The 17,882-nt window shown below is 49.4% G+C and overlaps 1 protein-coding gene across 2 annotated transcripts in view; it reads left to right on the top strand.

Annotated features, from left to right (window-relative positions):
• Positions 1–1,252: 1,252 nt before the first annotated feature.
• Positions 1,253–17,882, top strand: part of DDC (dopa decarboxylase) — an 80,103-nt gene continuing 63,473 nt past the window's right edge. The window contains exons 1-2 of one of the 2 annotated variants that reach the window (XM_045564733.1): positions 1,253–1,384; positions 17,140–17,362. In XM_045564733.1, coding sequence (XP_045420689.1) covers positions 17,162–17,362 — 201 coding nt within the window. In that variant the 5' untranslated portion in view covers positions 1,253–1,384; positions 17,140–17,161. Of the gene's footprint in view, positions 1,385–8,225; positions 8,284–17,139; positions 17,363–17,882 lie in introns of those variants that run through there. The other variant, XM_045564734.1, reaches the window with a different exon arrangement.

Below are 17,882 nucleotides of genomic sequence, written 5' to 3'. Positions count from 1 at the left end.
GATGCATTTTCCACGTAAGACCCAGAATGATCTTAGAACATAAATAAGCTGAGGTCCCTGCTTTCAAGAAACACTCCAATGCCTTCCATTGCAGTTGAGGGGATGCAAATTACAGCTTGCAAGACCCCTTCCTACTTCGGGGCTTCTCTCAGGGTCCGGGAGACACCAAGCCTCCCTAGCCTCGGGGCCTTCGCAGACGCTGTTCCCGGTGCGGGCCCTTCCCCTGCTCTTCCCCTTGCGGAGGACCACTGCTTCCTCAGGCCTCAGCTCATCGCACGTGCGGCATTTGGGCCTGTGTTGCTGGAGGGCTGACTTGCCGTTTCTTCTCTTTTCTCTTTTCTCCAGTGGCTCTTGCAGAGGCTTGGAGTCTCCTCAATGTCACTCTGCTTCCCTCTCAGGTTCCAGAACTAACAGCAGGAATCCTAGGCCCCTCCCCCAGCCTGTTCCTGCCCCCCAGGGTAGAACGTGGAAAGCTGACCCCTGCATCTGACCTGTGGCAGAAGCCTCTGGTGGCAGCTCTCTCTGCCCTGTGCCCCATCCTTTAAGGAGCTGCCCGGAGCACAGCCTCACGCCCACTCCGCTCCTTGTCCCTGGCGGGTCTGCCAGAGAGGATTCCCATGCAGGTTCTCAGTGTCGCCTTCTCCGCTCTGCCCTGTGCTCTAATGATATTCTATCCACTTTGGCTTTTCTAGAAATCTGTCCAAATCCCACTCCTAGTGTTTCATGCATCTCTACTATCACTTCAGTGGGTTTGGGGAAGACAGGGAGTACTGGGGTTCTGAGGATCATCTCAGCCTGGAAATCGTCGCCGCATGTCTGAGCACGCTGCCAAGATGTGCGGGCACAGACTGGGGGCTGCCTTCAGACCTCACTGCTGTGGGGCTGGAATCGATGGGGCTAAGACATTGACACTGCGTCTGTCTGGGACAACGTAGGACGCACGTAAGATTGTGTTGGAAGAAAGACCCAGGCTGCAGGGGTGGGATGAACAGGCGCTCCGGAGCGAGCTTTCTTGGGTTCCCCAGAGAAGAGCAATTCCCTCTGCGGGATGTCCCAAAAGTCTCCATACGAAGGAGAAATTTCGTAGTGAATATTTTGTAAATAAAGGTACATTTAGCTACAATTTCCCATTTTCTCTATGTATGACAACTTTTGGGAGCCCTGTAGATTTCTCAAGACTTCTTTGACCTTTATCACCATCAGAAATTAATGTTTAACCACATATAAGGCTGAAAACGCAAGAACAGGGAAACGTGTGCATTCGGAGGTGCAAGCAGAGTGAGTGACCTGCCTGAGCACCAGGTTCCCGGCGTCTCCCTTGGTCCCGGACGCTGGCGGACCCCACAAAGGAGAGTAGACCTGTGAGGGACGAGGACTCCAGCAGGTAAGTCTCCGGCTTTGTACTTAATCACACTGTAAGGGTCGGAGACAGCAACACTTGTGCCCGGACTCTCTGGCCCCATGTCACCGAACGTTTGCTTAAAGGCTAACCCGCTTGAGGAATGGGGCTTGTGACGGCCCAGGGCTTTGTCTCGCGCTGCAGGCTGGCAGAGTTCTCGGCCCTGTGGGGACCATGTCCTTGGGCACTCACCCAGAACACGCGTGTGGTGAGGAGCTGGGAATGATTTCACAACTGCGGCTCAGGAGCAAAGGCAGGTCAGACGCGGATTCCTCTCTCTTCCACGTCCCGCCAAGGTGGCGCTGGGCATTTCATTCCCCTGAGCCTCTGTTTCTCCCTCTGTAAAGTGGAGATTTTTATAGTACCTACCGTGTCAGGTTCTTGTGAGGATTAAATCCCATAATTATGGAAAACGCCCAGCACACGGGAGGTGATTAATAAATAAGGACACTTCCCTTATGTTCATAACGTCTGTGGCTCGGTGGGGCCGCTCCCCTTGTGCCAGATGGCGCAGTCCGCCGACAGGTGCATGCAGTGTCTGCCTGCGCGGCGGGACTCGAGGAGAATTAAAAGATCTGTCCTGCCGGCTTGCCGTGCTGACCGCAGTTCCCTCAGAAGACGGCGTGCCTGAGAAGCGATCCCTGCTCTCCACCAGGGGGGAGGCGGATCAATGACTTCCGACGGCTGAGCTGCGCTGGGCTCTGCCTAGAAAGGCGTTCACATTCTTCATCTCCCACATCATATCCCCGTTTCAAAAGCAAGCCAACTAAGACAGGAGAGGTGAGAAAGATGGCACAAAATCTCACAGCTCCTGGAAATGAAACTAGGACTTAAATCATTTGTACTTCGCAGTCTGGCACTTTCTCTCTGTGTTTCTGGGAAAGTTGCTTTTCCTAAGCCCTTACTGAGTCACAGGCACTGTGCTAGGCATCACACGAAGGGCTCTTCAGAGCCTCCTGGAGATGAGGAAGGAGGGTCCGGAGGGATGGGAGGGGGAAGACAGGAATGTGGGAGGTGGGAAATGCTGGGGATGGATCACAGCTGGAAGGGGGGAGTAGAGCTGGACCCAGCGGAGAAGGCTCTGGGCTTCCAAGATGGCTCAAGCTGGCAGCAGCCGCCATGCCCAGCCAAGGCTGGCATCGTCTTCTGGGAGAGAATCTCCATGCATGGCCCGGGACCCCCCGGCTCCCAGTTCAGAGACGCTCTCAGCGGAGCCCTGGATGACTTATGAGCCCAGAAGGGAGTGCGCCCTGAGGACACACCCTCGGACTGCTCTCGGTTAGCCTTGGTGCAGGATGCCAAGTGCTCCTGCTGTTGCTGGGGTCAGTCACTGCAGCATTTAGCCTTGCTCCTTGGGCTTGTCTGGATGAAGGGACAGGATAGAAATGTCCACATAGAACTTTTCCCTCTGGAAGGCCTCACAAGGTGGATTTATGACATTTCGAAACCAGGAAAAGGTTGACGCTGCTTAAAACCTAAATAACTTTCAGACTTTTAAAAATTTCTAAATAACATGTGAAGAGACATAGCCTTCTGCATGCAATGCCAACCCTGAGATTCACTCCACCCCTGGTGTCCAAGAAAGGGGAGAGGCTCGAGAACATCTCGCACGGATGACTGAGGAAGAGGTGCAGAGTTTGCACATTTTAACAAGGTCAAATGAGTAGCTGGCTCAGTTTAACGTATTATTGTATAAGATGATAAAAGGTTGACTCCACCAAGAACATAATCCAGTTCTAAACACATATAGAACCTTAAATATTTAAAGGAAATCTTGGTTCCAACTATGGGGGAGAAGTCAACAAATACACCATCATGGGGGAGATTTCAACACATCTTCACCAGTTACAGTAAACTGGATGATAATTTAGCAAACAAAAAACTAGTGAAGATTTAGAAAATTTCAACAGCACAAGTGATAATCTTGGTTTGTTGGACATATATGGTATATGGTACCTAATAATTAGAAAATGCACTTTCTTCTCCAGTGCGCCTAAAACATTTACAAAATCTGAGGAAATATAGGCTATAATACAAGCCTCAACATCTGTCAGAGAATTGCTATCACATCAGCATGTTCTCTGATCACAATTCAATTAATTCAATTAGAATTTAATAAAAAGATAAGCCAATATTGTTATATATATCTTGAAAATTTTTGAAAAGCTACCAACTCATGCATCAAAGAAAAAATGTAACAGAAATTAAATTCTACTTATAAATAAATGACAAAAATGCTACATATTAAAACTTGTTATGTATTGAAAGTAGTACACAGAAAGCATATAGTTTTAAATGCTAATCTTAGAAAGTAAAAAAAGCCAAAAATTAATAAGACAGTCACCTAACTAAAGATGTTAGAAAAAGAACAAGAGAATAAACCTAAAGATAATTGGATGCAGGCAATAATAAAGATTAAGAGGATAAATTATTGAAAAAGAAAATAAAGGTGAAATAGGGAAGGATCAACAAAGCCAAAAAGTTTGTTTTAAAAAAAAGGCTAATAGGATAAGATATACACGGTTCTGGCAAGATCAACTATAGACAAAAGTAAGGGGTAATAAAAAATAACATTTAATATAAAAGAGACATAATTGTAGACTCAGCAAAGTAAAAAGGTAATGAGTATGTAATTTTAAAAACTTGTCATTAAATTAAAAAACATGATGAAATAAAATCAAATTGGGTTCAAGGAGAAATAGAAATTTTGATTACTATTTATAATAATTTAAAAAATTAATTCCTTAGAATCCTTCCCTCAAAAATGAGGAAAGCACGCAGATGGTTTTATGCCTGATTTCTAACACTCTTTGGGGATTGCATAATTCCAAATTTCAAAATTATGTAAATTGTTTCAAAGAATCCAAAAAGGAAGAATTATCCTCAGATAAATCTACAAGAACATAGAATCTGACACTAAAACTTAGAGAAAGTCAATTTTAGAAAGGAAAAACAATTTTACTCATGAAATAGATGTAAAAATTCTGTATAGAATGTTAGTGCACCATAGTTTTATGCCAGGAATGAAAAGATATTTGAAAATTACATTAATGTGATGCATCATAATTAACAATTCAGATGAGGAAAACCATATGCTTTTCTCTTTCAATGCAAGAAAGCATTTGATAAAATTAAACATCTATTAATTATAAAAATATGAAGAAACCTTCTAATAAAGAATTTTCAATAAAGCCCTATAATTAATAGTGAAATGTTAAAAGCATTCCTTTTAAAGGCAATAAGATGTTCACTACCACTGCTTCTTTCACAATGTCCTGGGCTCTGAGAACAGTACCATGCATACATATAAAACCTTAAATTTTCTACTAGCTACATTTTTTTAAAAAAAATTATACTACAGCGGAAAGAAAATATATGATACAACAGTTAAAGCGCAGTGTAGTCCTAAGCTAAAATTGTGTTTAATGGGGGAGAATTTTACACTGCTTCAGTTTTTAGATTTAAATGTAACTTTATTAAATAGAATTACCCATTCCTTTCCTCAGTAGTACTAGCTGCACTTCAAGAGGTCAAGCGCCACGTGTGGCTGCCGGCTAGGGCATGGGGCGGCACAGTTCCAGACAGTACAATAAGGCAAAGAAGAAGAATAAAAGCTAAAAGGACTAGAAAGAAACAACATTGTCACAATTCACAGGCGATATGATTGTTTATGTGGAAATCCTCCTGAATTAACAGAGAAATGACTAAAACTTTTAAGAGAATGTAGTTAGGTGTCCAAGAAAGAAATCAGTATTTCAAACTCAATTGCAATTCTATACTTTAGCAATAAACAGTTACCTTCTTTGATTACTAATGAGAAATCTTTTTACATATTTATGAGAAATTATTTCCATTTCTGACAAATGCTTGTTATTCTATCAGGTTATATTTTTCTTACGGAAAAGGTCTTTTTATACTGTGGATCCTAACCCATAATTAGCAATGTGCATTCTAAATACCTCCCTCTAGTTTGTAGGCTGTCTTTCCAGTTTCTATAGCTTGGAGAACAGGTATTCTTAATAATGCAGTCAAATTTGTCAATCTTTTATGATCATAAAAATATAGTCCTTTGTTTTCCTGAAAAGTTTACTTTTCACGATTGAGGATTTAACCCATCAGGACCTACTCTTTTCTCTACTGATTTGCAGTGTCACATCTGCCAACTTCCCATATGTCTGTGGGTTTTTCTTCCATGCTCTCGATTCTATTTAATTGGTCAGATGTCTGTCCCTACATCAAATATACATTTTTACAGCATCATCAGTCTTGGTTACTGTAGAGCAAGATTCCTTGCAATGTTCGCTGTCGGGAGTATACTGGCCATTCTTAGACTTTTGTTTTCCATTTATATTTCAGAGTCAAAGATCCATTCAGAATTTGGTCAGAATGGTACTGAATCTGTTAATCAGTTTCAGGACAATCAAAATATTTATAACATTGAGTATTACTATCCATGAGTAGACATTTATTTTCATTTACCTAGGTCTTCTTTAACGTCTTCCCGTAAACTTTTATAAGTTTCTTAATGCCAGCCTTGCACATCTCTTGTTAGATTTTGTTAGATCCATTCCTACTGTTTAGTTCCTAACGTTAATCGTAACTTGCCCTCCTTGCAAATGGGCAGAGCCTCTGCCCAGTGACACCTCCTCAGTGGCAAAGGCAGATCTAAGCCCAGGCTCTGAAGCCCACTGTCTCAACACTGCCCGGCGTCTTCTCGTTTCTACCTCGCAAATAAGCTCAGCTCTGTCTACTCTTTCCCGCTCTTGCCCCCCAACCTCCAATTTCCTGTGCAAGCCACAGCTGCAGTGATGGTTAAACACCTAGTTTGGACACACCGTGCTCTGCCCCAAACCTCCCAGCGGCTTTCCCTTCCTCCGCACGTGCGAGCCTCCTCCCTGGGCTGTGTCCTGGCTCACTTGGCAGGGCAGGCACAGGTGGGCGCTGCAGGTTTCTGCTGATTCTCTCACCACCCGCCCCCCTCACCTGCCCGTCCTGTAATGCAACACAGCATGTGGACCCAACTGTGCCCAGCACAAGCTGGCCCAGTGGTGGGGGGCACCGGGGACATGTCCTTCTGGACACAGATCAGCTATGTGACCTTCAGCAAGTTCCCCAGCCTGTTTCCTGCCATCTGTAAAATGGGGTTGATGATAAAGGAGCCACAAGGGGCTGTGGGGGCCTGTGCAGACGCCAGGCATTGTTATGGCTGCTCTTTATGAAAGGCAGGATTTCACTCCCTCTTCTCAGGGGCCCCCAGGGCTCTGTCCTACATGCCCCTCCTTGTGTGTAACCCCCACACATTCGCCTGTGTTTCTCAGAGGCTTGCTCTGGGCAAGCCGTGTGCTGGGTGAGGGACACCGCCCTGCTGGGGCCTGCGCTCAGTCACCCCACCTTGGCTCCAAGCTCCTGGACAGTCTTCCTGGACCAGGACCCGGGCCCTTCCCCATGGGCACATCTCCAGGACCCAGAGGTTTCAGCTCAGGAGGTGTCTGTCCAGCTGGACGCTGTCCCTCCTACAGAGCTCCGGCCCTCACGGCCAGGGCTGCCTCCCCTCTGTGGTTGTGGCTGATGTCATAGTGTTTGGGGAATGAACCATCCTCCTGTTGGCCCCTGGCTGCCTCCCCGGGGTGGTGATGCCTGGGCAGCTCCCATCTTGCAGTCTGTGCAGATGGGCCCTAATCTCCTTACTGCTTCCATTGTCCACGTGGCTGCTGCCTGTGAGGCCCAGGCACGGCTGCAGCGGGAGCTGCTTACGCACGGGCTGAGCCCAGGGGCCCCTCACCCAGCCCCACCCACCTGGCAGCTCCCTGCCCTGCAGCCCCTGCCCTCCTGGCATGTCCTGCTGCCTTGGAAGCCTCAGCCAATGTCCCGGCTCCATGGGGTCTCTGCCCCACAAGGGTAGTTGCTCCTTTGAAAAGATGCAGCTTAAGTCAGAGGATGGATGGCTCTCCTTGGGGAATTCCTGGGTCTGGACTTCACCACAGGCACTGGATGTGGCCGGGGTTGGGTGGGGGAGTGCCATGCACACAAGGATGTGTGTGCATGTATGTGTGCACGTGCCCTTGTGCACACGTGTGTATGTGTGCATATGCATGCATGTGTATACATGCATGAGTGTGCATGTGCATATGGCCAGGGGCAGAGGCACCTGCATGCTGCCCATGATCTGAGCAGATCCTGTTCTCCCCCTTCCTTGTCTGTGGGGCCCAGACCCCTTTCCTAGGTTCACGTGGCTCTGTGCACGCTGTAAGGGAGAAACGGACTCCTGCCCCTCGTGTCCACGCATCGGCCGGGCAGGGGAGGGGCACGCTCCTTGCTGTTGCTGCCACGGGGGTGGAGGGGAGCCATGCTTTGGATGCTGGTGGGTGTAAGGGTAACAGAACAGGACTCTGAATGCGATGAACCAGGTTCAGCTCCTCATCAGCCTCCCTTCGCAGATGGCATGGTGCGCGGAGCCCCCACGTGGGGCAGGGTCCCAACAGCCGCTCACAGATGCAGCGTGCCCAGAGGGAGTGCAGGCCCCTGCTTCTCCCCTGGCCCGGAGCCTGGGCTTTCTCAGCGTTGCTGGGAGAGTCCTGGGAGCACCGAGTCTGGGTCCCACACAGTGCCCGGGAACACAGGGCACATTTTCCCCCGGCTTCCCGCAGCCTGCTGCCTCTCTCCATCCTGCGAGGCTCCAGGAAGCGCTCATGCCCATGGGGGCGGGGAGGCAGCGGGAGGTGGAGGATGCCGCTGGGTAAATAATGCACAGCCAGCCGCTCTGATTGGCTTCGCGGAGGCGGACACTTTGTCTACATAAATGGCAATCACATCCTCTGTGCCTTTTAACTGTCACTGAGGAAGGAGAGAGAAGGGGACAGAGAGCAAGCACCTCCCTGCTGCCTGTGAGTACTGCTTTGTCCTCAGGGCTCGGGCCAGACTCCAGTGCCCAGGTCCCAGGTGGCGGGGACCCTGGGTCTGGGCGGGTGGTCTGCCGGTGATCCTAGCTGTGCGATTTCCCCTCCTTCAAGGGGAAGGAGGCTCTGCAGATGGGGACGGCTGCAGTGGGGCAGGTGGCAGGGTGCTGCAGGAACTTTTCTAGAAGACAGGCACCAACCTAGGTCAGTCTGCTTTTTTGAGCCATCTCCAAGCAACAAGTAGTCAGGCAAAGAATTAGAAACTTCTGATTGTTTTTAGCCTGTGTTCCTTGAGCCACGAGAGCAATGTAACCAAGTGAGTGGAAATTATTTTCCAGACCTGTTCGTGTGCCTGCAGAGCCCGCGGAGGCCGCATGATGTGGAGGGAAGGGCGGGGGCCAAGCCACCCCACAGCCGGGTCTCCACTCAGGTCACAGCTCCCCGGCCCACACCCTCTCCCTCGGCGGGCACGGGGGTGGGGGTGGGGGGCAGCCAACGGCATCAACCCCCAGGGATGTGGGGAAAATCAGGTCTGAGTCTCTAAAGGCACAGGCACACAGTAGGTGTTCAATAAATGGGAGCTCTATTATGAATGAGCAAGTAAACTGTAGGTAGGAAAGAGCAAGGGCATTGAAAATGCTAAGTGGTCTGCTGCATCCTCCATAGCTTGTTTTCTCCAGTTTCCAAGGAAAAAGACCCCAAGAGCTCAGCTCACTGCAGATGACTTATTCCAATAAGCAGCGCTTCCCCTCTGAAAGGTGACAATTGCAGCATAAACTCTGGCCCTCTTTGGCTTTGTCAAGGGTGCCAGAGACAAATGGACTCCTTTTCTTGGGGACACTGGAGCCCTGCATGGCAGCCTGTGAGTCCCAGCTGAGGGCAGCTGGTCCTGGAACAGTGATGGCGTTGTAGGGGCAGGGGTGTGGCTGTCTTCCTCCCTCCTGGGCACACAGAGGACAGGCCTCTGCACCCAGCCAGTGTGATTAAAATAATTAAAATAAGGCAAACCCCCTTCAAACCGTCAGGAATCCAGAGAAACAGCCTGGGGCTTTAGTTTGTTTTCTCCTCTTCACGATGCTGATTATTCTGAAGGCTTTACCCTGTCCTCTTGGAAACACAACTTGAGTTGGCTAGTTTGGGGAAGGGCTCCAGGAAAACTAGACTCCCTGCATATTTCAGAAGAGCGGTCCTGTTTTTCTCAGTGCTCGTCAGCATTTCTGGAGGAAGACGCTGGGGAGCAAAAGGCGCCTCCCGGCAGGTGGGCCCAGCAGGCAGCACAGGCCCTGGTGGGAAGGTTAAAGTCCCACCGCGTTCTGAGAGGCGGCTCAGGGTCCTCATATATGCCAGGCCCTGGGCAAAAGGGAAAAGGTCTGGTTTTCTGATTTAGACAGGCAAGGTTATAAAAGCCACTTCGGAGCTGTGTGTGCTTAGACAAGCTACGTGCTTCCCTGAGCCCATTTCCTCATTTCCAAAGAAAGGATAACTCTGCTACTGTGCAGAGCTGAAGTCCAGATTGCGAGAATCTGGGTGAGGTGCTTACACCAGGGCCCTGGGGCCAGTAACTAGTCAACACTTATTTTATTTTGGAAGAGGTAGGGGAGAGGCACTTCTCTTGGGACACAGGGAAGAGCAGAGTTGTGCAGCCCCTGCCTGTTTCTGCTGGAACTGGCTCAGGTGGGGCGGGAGTCGTGTGCCTGTCGGCAGCGTCTGCCTGAAGCCCCATCCTCCTGTTCTGTGTGCAGAGAACGGGCAGGACCCCTGGACGACACTCTGGGCTGCAGACGCTGCCTTCCCCAGGCCTGGTGGGAGCTGGCAGTGCAGGTGCACGCGGCCGCCCGGGCCATAGGGGTGATGGGAAGAGGCTGTCTTCAAAACGCCGGCACCCACACCCCCCATCACTGGTGTGTGGCCGTGGGCAGTTCAGCAGCAATAACACTACTCACCTTGCAGGGTTGTGAGAGTGTCCAGTGGCATAACACATAGCAAGTGCTTACCGGATAAGGTCAGGCAATACTGGTTTGTGTCTTTTCCTGGACAAAAGAATGCGGCAACCAAGTGTCAACGTATTGTCAGGATTTGACTCGGGGGAGCCTCAAGTGTAGGCTCCTTGGCAACACCCGGTGAGAGGCAGCCACTGTTCGATAGGAGGGATAATGAAGAGTTCACAACGAATTGACAAGTCAATATTTACCACCGAACTCGTTCATGAAAAAAAGCGAGACTCCCCAAAGGGTGTGCCAAAGCTTACTAAATAGAGTCACGATGCCAGGTGTCCTGTGTTTATAATAGACAATAAAGCAATATGTGACATAGTCCCAGGATATTATGACTATTATGAAAAGAAGCAACCAGCTAGAATGTAATTTGAATAGTCTCACGTCTATAGGAAAAGGCAGATGGTTGTGACCTTTTGTGAACTATTAACGTGATTTCACGAGCATCAGAGAAAGGGGGAAGAACTGAGGCAATAATAAGGGCAAACAATTTTTTGAAGGTAGTAGGAGAGTGCGCTCCATCTAAGCGAAGTCTCTCTGGAATAACACACTGAAATAAAATGAAAACACAGGAGAAAAGTTAAAATTATTGGATGGTTCTTATATAAACCTTTAAAGATAGCAAACATGAATGGAAGTAATAAAATTTGAATGACAAAAGCTAACAGAGATGAGGTGTTCATGCTGACCATGCTTTGATGATGGGTGACATCTCTGTGTCATTCTAGTTTTTCTGGAAGCAATTGGCAACACACAAAAACAACTGCACAACTCACACCGTTTAGTCCATTCGGGAATTAATGTATTTGAGGAACAGACTCAATAGGTGTGACCTCTGTCATGATGGTGTAGTTCGCTGCCATCTAGTCATGGCCGTGCTATTCATGACAGCAAGGGCTGACGGAACAAGGAGGTGTCGCAGTGACCTTGTGACATCCTGCTCAGCAGGTAGATAAGGGCTTGTGGTAATGCAGTCACGCGTGTGGCAGGGAGGCATACAGGTGAGAAAAGAATCCAGAAAAAATGTATGTCCCCATTGCAACTATTTGAATTGTTTATGGTCAGGACTAAATTGAAATAATATCAGTGAGTTTAATGTTCCTGACGTTCTTTTTTCATCTTTCAAAATCGCTCAAGTTATGAATTTTTCCAGTCAGCTTTAACTTAGGTCACAACATGGTTACAGAAATGTGAGTGGAAATAGTAGTATTTTCTCATGGGAGTAAAACTGAAAACCAAGACATAAACTTCTCTGTGGCTCCTTTCCATAGCGAACTGTTGGCCAAGAAAAGACGCAGACGGGGCATTGCTTTGTACACAGGGAGTGAATAAGAAATAGCAGAGCAAAGTGCCTTCCTTTTTCACGTCAGCCAAGGAGCAAGGTTTTCCCCTGGATTTTGATCTTTGTCTATTGCGAAAATTTTCTATTTCTCTTGTGCTGCTGTGGGTGTTCCTATCGCAGCCAAATGACCCGGCAGCTCAGGAGAAGAGGCTCCTGCCTTTCTTTCCACAATAATAATCATTAGATGCAGGTTTGCAGGCCAAAGTGCTTTCTGCCTGCATCATCTCACTGCCCAGTTTTACATGTGAGCAGACCCGGGCTCAGAGAAGCCAAGATGTCAGCCGGCAGCTGCACAGCCTCCCGCAGCAGAGGTAGGACTCAGGCCCGTTTCCTCTGAACCCAAATCCACTGTCCTTTCCGCTCTCCAAGGCTAAGAGGAAGAAGACTATCTTGTGGAAGTGAAATATCGAAGAGTGTGCTACTCTCAATTGCAGCCTGCCTGAGTGGGCAGGGATGTTCTCCAACCTGACCAGAGAGCAGGAGGCTTCCTGGGTGGGGCAGGAACAGCCCCTTGCTGGGACCCTGGCAGGACTTCCTCTCTGCACAGCAACTCCCTTGCGGCGGTAGGCTCAGTTCCTCCTGAAATGGCATGGGGTATGGGGAGTGAAATGATGCTTTGAGCATCTACCGTGTAAGTTATCTGGTACTCTCGTCACTATCGCGTGTGGTACCTAGTACAGCGGCCGCGGTACAGACGGAAAGTGGAGATGCATTCACATCTCCCGCAAGGTGAAATCTAACCCGCAAGGTGAGGGTAACAGGAGGTGGGGCCTTTGGGAGGCAATTAGGCCATGGAGGCAGAGCCCTCCTGAATGGATTAGTGCCCTTATAAAGAGACCTCAGAGTGACCCCTCACCCCTTCCACCATGTGAGGACACAGGGAGAAGGTGCTGTCTGTGAGGAACGAGCCTCACCAGGCACCAATCTGCCGGTGCCTTAGTCTTGGACTTCCAGCCACCAGAACTTCCAGAAATCAATGTCTGCTGTTTATAAGACACTCAGTCTGGGGTACTTTATCACAGCTGCCTGAACAGACTACGCCGGGGGCTCGGCGAGCTCAGCGTCCTGGGCCTTGGTCACACCTCTGGCAGACAGCTGCCCAGCCCATCCGCTTCTACTTCCCATTTGCAAGGGACCGGAACTCCAAGCATCTGAGGGCCACTCGAGAATCCTTTCCTTGAGGCTCCAGGAGCAACTGGTTTTTCAAGTTTCTAATCCTAAAGTTACTCTATGCTTTTTTCTGGGATGTCAACAAGCCATGTGCTTCTGGTCATGTCTGTGAGGTACGCTCTGTGCACATGTTTGCGCCTCGGCGTTCTCTCCGGCGCCTGTGGGAGCCAGGCTGTCTGGTTCAGCTGTGGACCTGACCTGGCTGCAGTAGGTGTAGAGTCTTGGTCAAGCTGCGTAGCTCCTCTGTGCCTCAGCCCTGTCGTCTGGTAAAGGGGAAAATGGCACTTGACGAGGTTATGAAGATTAAATACGAGAACAGATGCAAAGAGCTTAACGTAGTCCTCGGCACGTGTAAGTTCATAGAAACGTCAGCCACTTTGTAAACCAATGAGAGTGTTCCTATTTAAACAAGAAAACCAGATTTATATAAAAGGAGTGGTATGAGTATAAGAAAGTGGTAAGGGGGTGTGTGTGGCAGGGGGTTGGGTCTAAGGTCCCCTGGCTTAATTATGTGAATTATAAATAGGGACACTTTGGCATAAAGGACAAAGGAAACGTGGGCTCTGCCTCTGCTTTGCTACAGCCAGCTTCACACCTGGGACCACCTTCCGCACCTCCGGGATCCAGAGTCCTCCTCCCTAGAGTGAGGAGAGTGATAGCACCCACCTAGTAAAGCATTACGTGAATTAAGACACAACCCGTCTTGGGTCTTTCTGCCGACAGATCTCTCTCTCCCCATCCTGACCCTCACAGACCGTGCTGTGTACGCCCCAGGACGCCTGGTTTCTGGCAGGGTTTTGCCAGTGAGAGGCTGGAGGGCAGAGGGGCTGCCCTTGTCCTGACACCGGCTCAGTCTGTCCCTTGGCGCCCACTCGCCTCGCAAGACTGAGCAGGTGGCGGCTTTGTACAGATGGCCTGGACCCTGGCAGCACAGTCTGCCCCGTCCCTCCGGTCTGGGGGTGGGAGTGGGGCCCCGGGGCCCCGGGAGCTGAACTGACCTTCCTCAGTTGCCTAAGGTCACCCAGCTAGCAAGAGGTGGAGCTAAAGATGGAAACAGAGGACCCAGGATGAAGAGTCCACTGCCCCTCCTGTGGCACCGTGCCACTGGCCAGAACACTTTCCATTTGTGTTGCTGCGGTATCAACCTTTTCCACCCACGCGCGGGAGTCTGTAAAGTTTCTGTCTGTGCAGCTTATAAAGCTCACATGCTGAGGCCCTTAGTGACGTAGGATCTTCATGTGGGGTTGACATTCTGAGGAACACCACAGCGGCCTGAGGTCAAGCGTGTGGGGTCATTGGCTTGGAGGAACGGTCTCCCAGAAAAGCGGTTGTGTGTGCAAAGACACGCGAGCACGGGGCTCGTGCCGGGTCCCTGACTGTCATCTCGTCAGAGAATGGGAAGAGGGAGTCAGCACCGTTTGAGTCTCACAGACCAATAAAAACAAGCTGCAAAACTGGGGTTTCCGTTTTGTAAACAGATGATCTCGAGAGCCCCGGAGAGAAGTGTGGCGAGACGCCATGTCACAGACGCCGTGTCACAGACGGAAGGGAGGGACGGGGTTAGAGCTGGGCTCAAACGCCCCAACAGGAGGCACTTCTGCTCAGTTAATAATTTTCTTTTTTGCTTTTTAAAAGAATGTATAGACTTTCATAGCAGTTTCAGGTTTACAGAAAAATTGAGCAGCAAGTAGTTCTTATTTTCCCCTCTTCCCTCCCCCCTATTTTCCCCAATATTAATAAAAACGTTTTTGCGAACACTGGCCCTGCGCCAGGCAGCACCACGTGATCTCATGTAAACTCCCCGACCAGAAGGGAGGTATTTTCATGCATTGTTTGCTTTCACAGAGGCTGAGAAGGAGCCTCGGGAAGCTTGGAGGTTGAAGGTCGCACAGTAACTGGAAGAGGCGACCTTGACCTGAGGTCTGCCTGAGGCCTGGTGGCGTGCCAAAGGCCTCTCTAGCGCTGACTCTGATTATTCGTGTGACTCTGATTATTCGTGTGCCTCACGGTCCCTGACAAAGCATTTACCCAAAGCTCCTTGGTAGCGTGCTGATTAACCAGTGCCTTAAGGGTTAAAAAAGAACTTAGAGGGTTGTTTTTTTTTTGAAGCAAATTATCAGTCATTTTTCCTGTTATTAGAAAGCTCTCATGGCTAGAACTTCTGTATTGTCTTAGTTGGAAACATTTCTCCTACTGGGTTTTTTTTTTTTGTGCTCTTTGAACCCACAGAGAAAATGTTCAAGGAACCAGTCAATTCAGGGGAAGGTCAGCCAAACTTGTTTTGTGCCTAGGTTTATAATGTACGCTTGAGGGGAAAAGAGAGAGACAGGGCCTCAGTCCCAGAAGGATGAGCGTTTTTTGAAACATAAATTATGGTTCATTTTTTTCTGGAATTGTGTATTTAAAAAGTCAACACGGCTTTTTCCATCAAGACAGAAAATGAAAGAAAGATCTAATAAAGTCTCCAGTGTCCCAGGGTTTGAAGCAGCACCGTGTCTCCCGTGTACTAGCAGGACGACGGCACAGGGCTGTGTGCTGTCCCCAGCCTGGGCACATAGGAACAGACTCACTCACGCACAGCGGGGCGGAGCTGTCCTGGCAGGGTCAGGTTTGTGTCACTGGCAAATTCTGCACGAGGTTCCACGGAGGCTGAATGCCCCCACCCCCATTACCCGTAGAAACGTCGTCCAGGGGCTTGGGCTGGGTTCTGGCCAGGTGGCTGAGGCAGAGGAGCCCAGGCTGTGGAAACTGAGTCCTAGAGGCTGGAGGCTTGGAATGAACTGAGACCTGAGAGGCCACAGTGGAAGTGGGTCAGGACTCCTTGGTGGGAGGGGGCTGTGGTTCCTGAATCACTACTATCTCCGGTGACTCGCTTTTTGTGGCAGACGTGTGATGGGCTGGTGGTCTGGGCTGTCTTAAAGGCAGAGAGTGGGGTCCAACGTATGTTACAGAAATAAATGTTTAGAGGACCAAAGGTCATTCGTTTATTTACTCATTCATCATTCAGCAAACGTCCAGTGCTCGCTGTGGTCTGGAACCTGTGAGTGGTGCTGAGAATACAAAAATAAATAAGTTGAGGTTGGAGAAGCCCACAGTTAGTAACGGACATCAGTGGGAAAAGTTACCAAAAACCCACCCTACGATCTGTCAGGAGATCTGAGGGCGTTCAGGGGGTTCATCTCTTCCTGGAGCATGTGGGGTTAGAGATGAGCTGTGACTGTCACGGATGCAAAAGACATCGAGCCGGAGATCCAGGAAGGCGCCGGCTGGCTGTGCCCGGGCTGTGCACGGCAGGGGCCGTGCGTGAAGTGCCGTGCTGTGCTCCTCTGCCGACGCCGATCAGATTATGTCAACAGAAGCTGTTTCAAGGGCCCGGAGAGGCATAAGCCACAGCCTTTATCACAGTCTCCATCTTCCAGCTAATATTTGCCCAGCCTGGGGCTGTGAAATATCAAATAGCTACCAAATGAGTACGAGATTCTCTGTGGCTTTGCACTAAGAGCCTTCTGAAAAGGTCTGTGTGGGAAATAATCTGCAAGTAAATGACAGAGACTGATTTGTAAAATAATAACCAGCTCTTAGTTTACACTTTGAGAGTATTTCTTTTGGAGGATGTGATCTGTGTTTGTCTGTTTTCTCCAGAGACACGCTGCTCTGGACACGGCACCGCCACCCGGGGCTGGTGCCCCAAGCCGAGCACCACCCTCACCGTGCACCAGTCCCCTCCCACGGCTCCCGGTTGCCACGTGGCATGCATGGCTCCCCAGCAGGGCACGTGAATATCGCTAGGATATTTACTTTAAAAGCAACTTGTAATAGTCACACACAAGATACAGATTATGAGATTTCACCACATAAATATTAAAGTTCTTATAGATCAGAATAAAATGATAAGCAAAATTAGGTCAAACAAAAATAAAGAAAATGTCCACAAAACATGTCAGACATAAGGGTGGAAGTATTGATATTTTAGAACCCTTGCAACAAAATAAGAGAGTATCTAACGCCCTAGTGGAAAAGAATGCAGTGAACAAGCCAGTCCTAAAAGAAGAAATCCAAACGACAAAGAAACATGAAAGAACTGTTTAATCTTAATAAAAGCAACACAGAATCATTAATTCTTATTAGACTGGCAAAGCTTAAAAGGAACATTCAAACCCAGTGTCATTTCTACCTTAACCAGAGGTAGAAGGCGGCCTTGACTTGGGACCTGGGTGGCTGTCAGGGTATGTGGGTCACTGCCCAGGTGGCCCTGCCCATCGGCCAGCTTGGAGTCCCTGCCCTCCAGTGCAGAGGTTGTAAGGTTTGCCAGCTGCATTGTGTTGTCTCTCTTTGCAGTTTTCACCGCTGCCCAGCCGCCATGAATTCCAGTGAATTCCGAAGGAGAGGGAAAGAGATGGTGGACTACGTGGCTAACTACATGGAAGGCATTGAGAGCCGCCAGGTCTACCCCGATGTGGAGCCTGGCTACCTGCGGCCCCTTATCCCTGCCACCGCCCCCCAGGAGCCAGACACGTTTGAGGACATCATCAATGACATTGAGAAGATAATCATGCCGGGGGTACGTGTGTGCCTGAGGTCAGAGCACAGCAGGGCTGGGCACTGGGCGGGTCACACACATTAGCTCGAGGAATCGTCACCGCAGCCAGGTTGCAGAGAAAACTGTGTCGTTTCTATTTCACAGGTGAGGCAACTGTGGGCCACCTTAGGTCACACAGCTGGTCAGTGATGGGGCCAGGATTCCAACCCCAATCACGCAGGCTCCAAGGGTGGCGAGCGCTCCTCCCCCTGAGGTCCCCGGAGGCCCAGCCCCTACCCCAAGTCACCTGTTACACGGAGTGCATCATCACCTGCAGGGGGAGGAAATCAGCCCTGCTGGCTGGCTTCAAATGAGTTAATTGTTCCAAATAAAGCATACTCCTCCCATCCTTGTGTTTAGCAAGGGTAAATCTCATGTGTGGAGAAACCTTTTATTTATTTTATTTGAGAGGAGGCAGTGTGGTATTTCTTCTCCCCAGAGGCTGACCGCCGAGGCAAGCCTCTTTCTCTGAAGCCAGTGGGTCACAGCTCAGCACGAGGTG

The sequence above is a fragment of the Lemur catta genome, chromosome 11, assembly GCF_020740605.2.
Source record: "Lemur catta isolate mLemCat1 chromosome 11, mLemCat1.pri, whole genome shotgun sequence".
NCBI lineage: Eukaryota > Metazoa > Chordata > Mammalia > Primates > Lemuridae > Lemur > Lemur catta.
The sequence above is the reverse complement of the archived record's forward strand: the minus strand, read 5'-3'. Positions and strand labels throughout refer to the sequence as shown.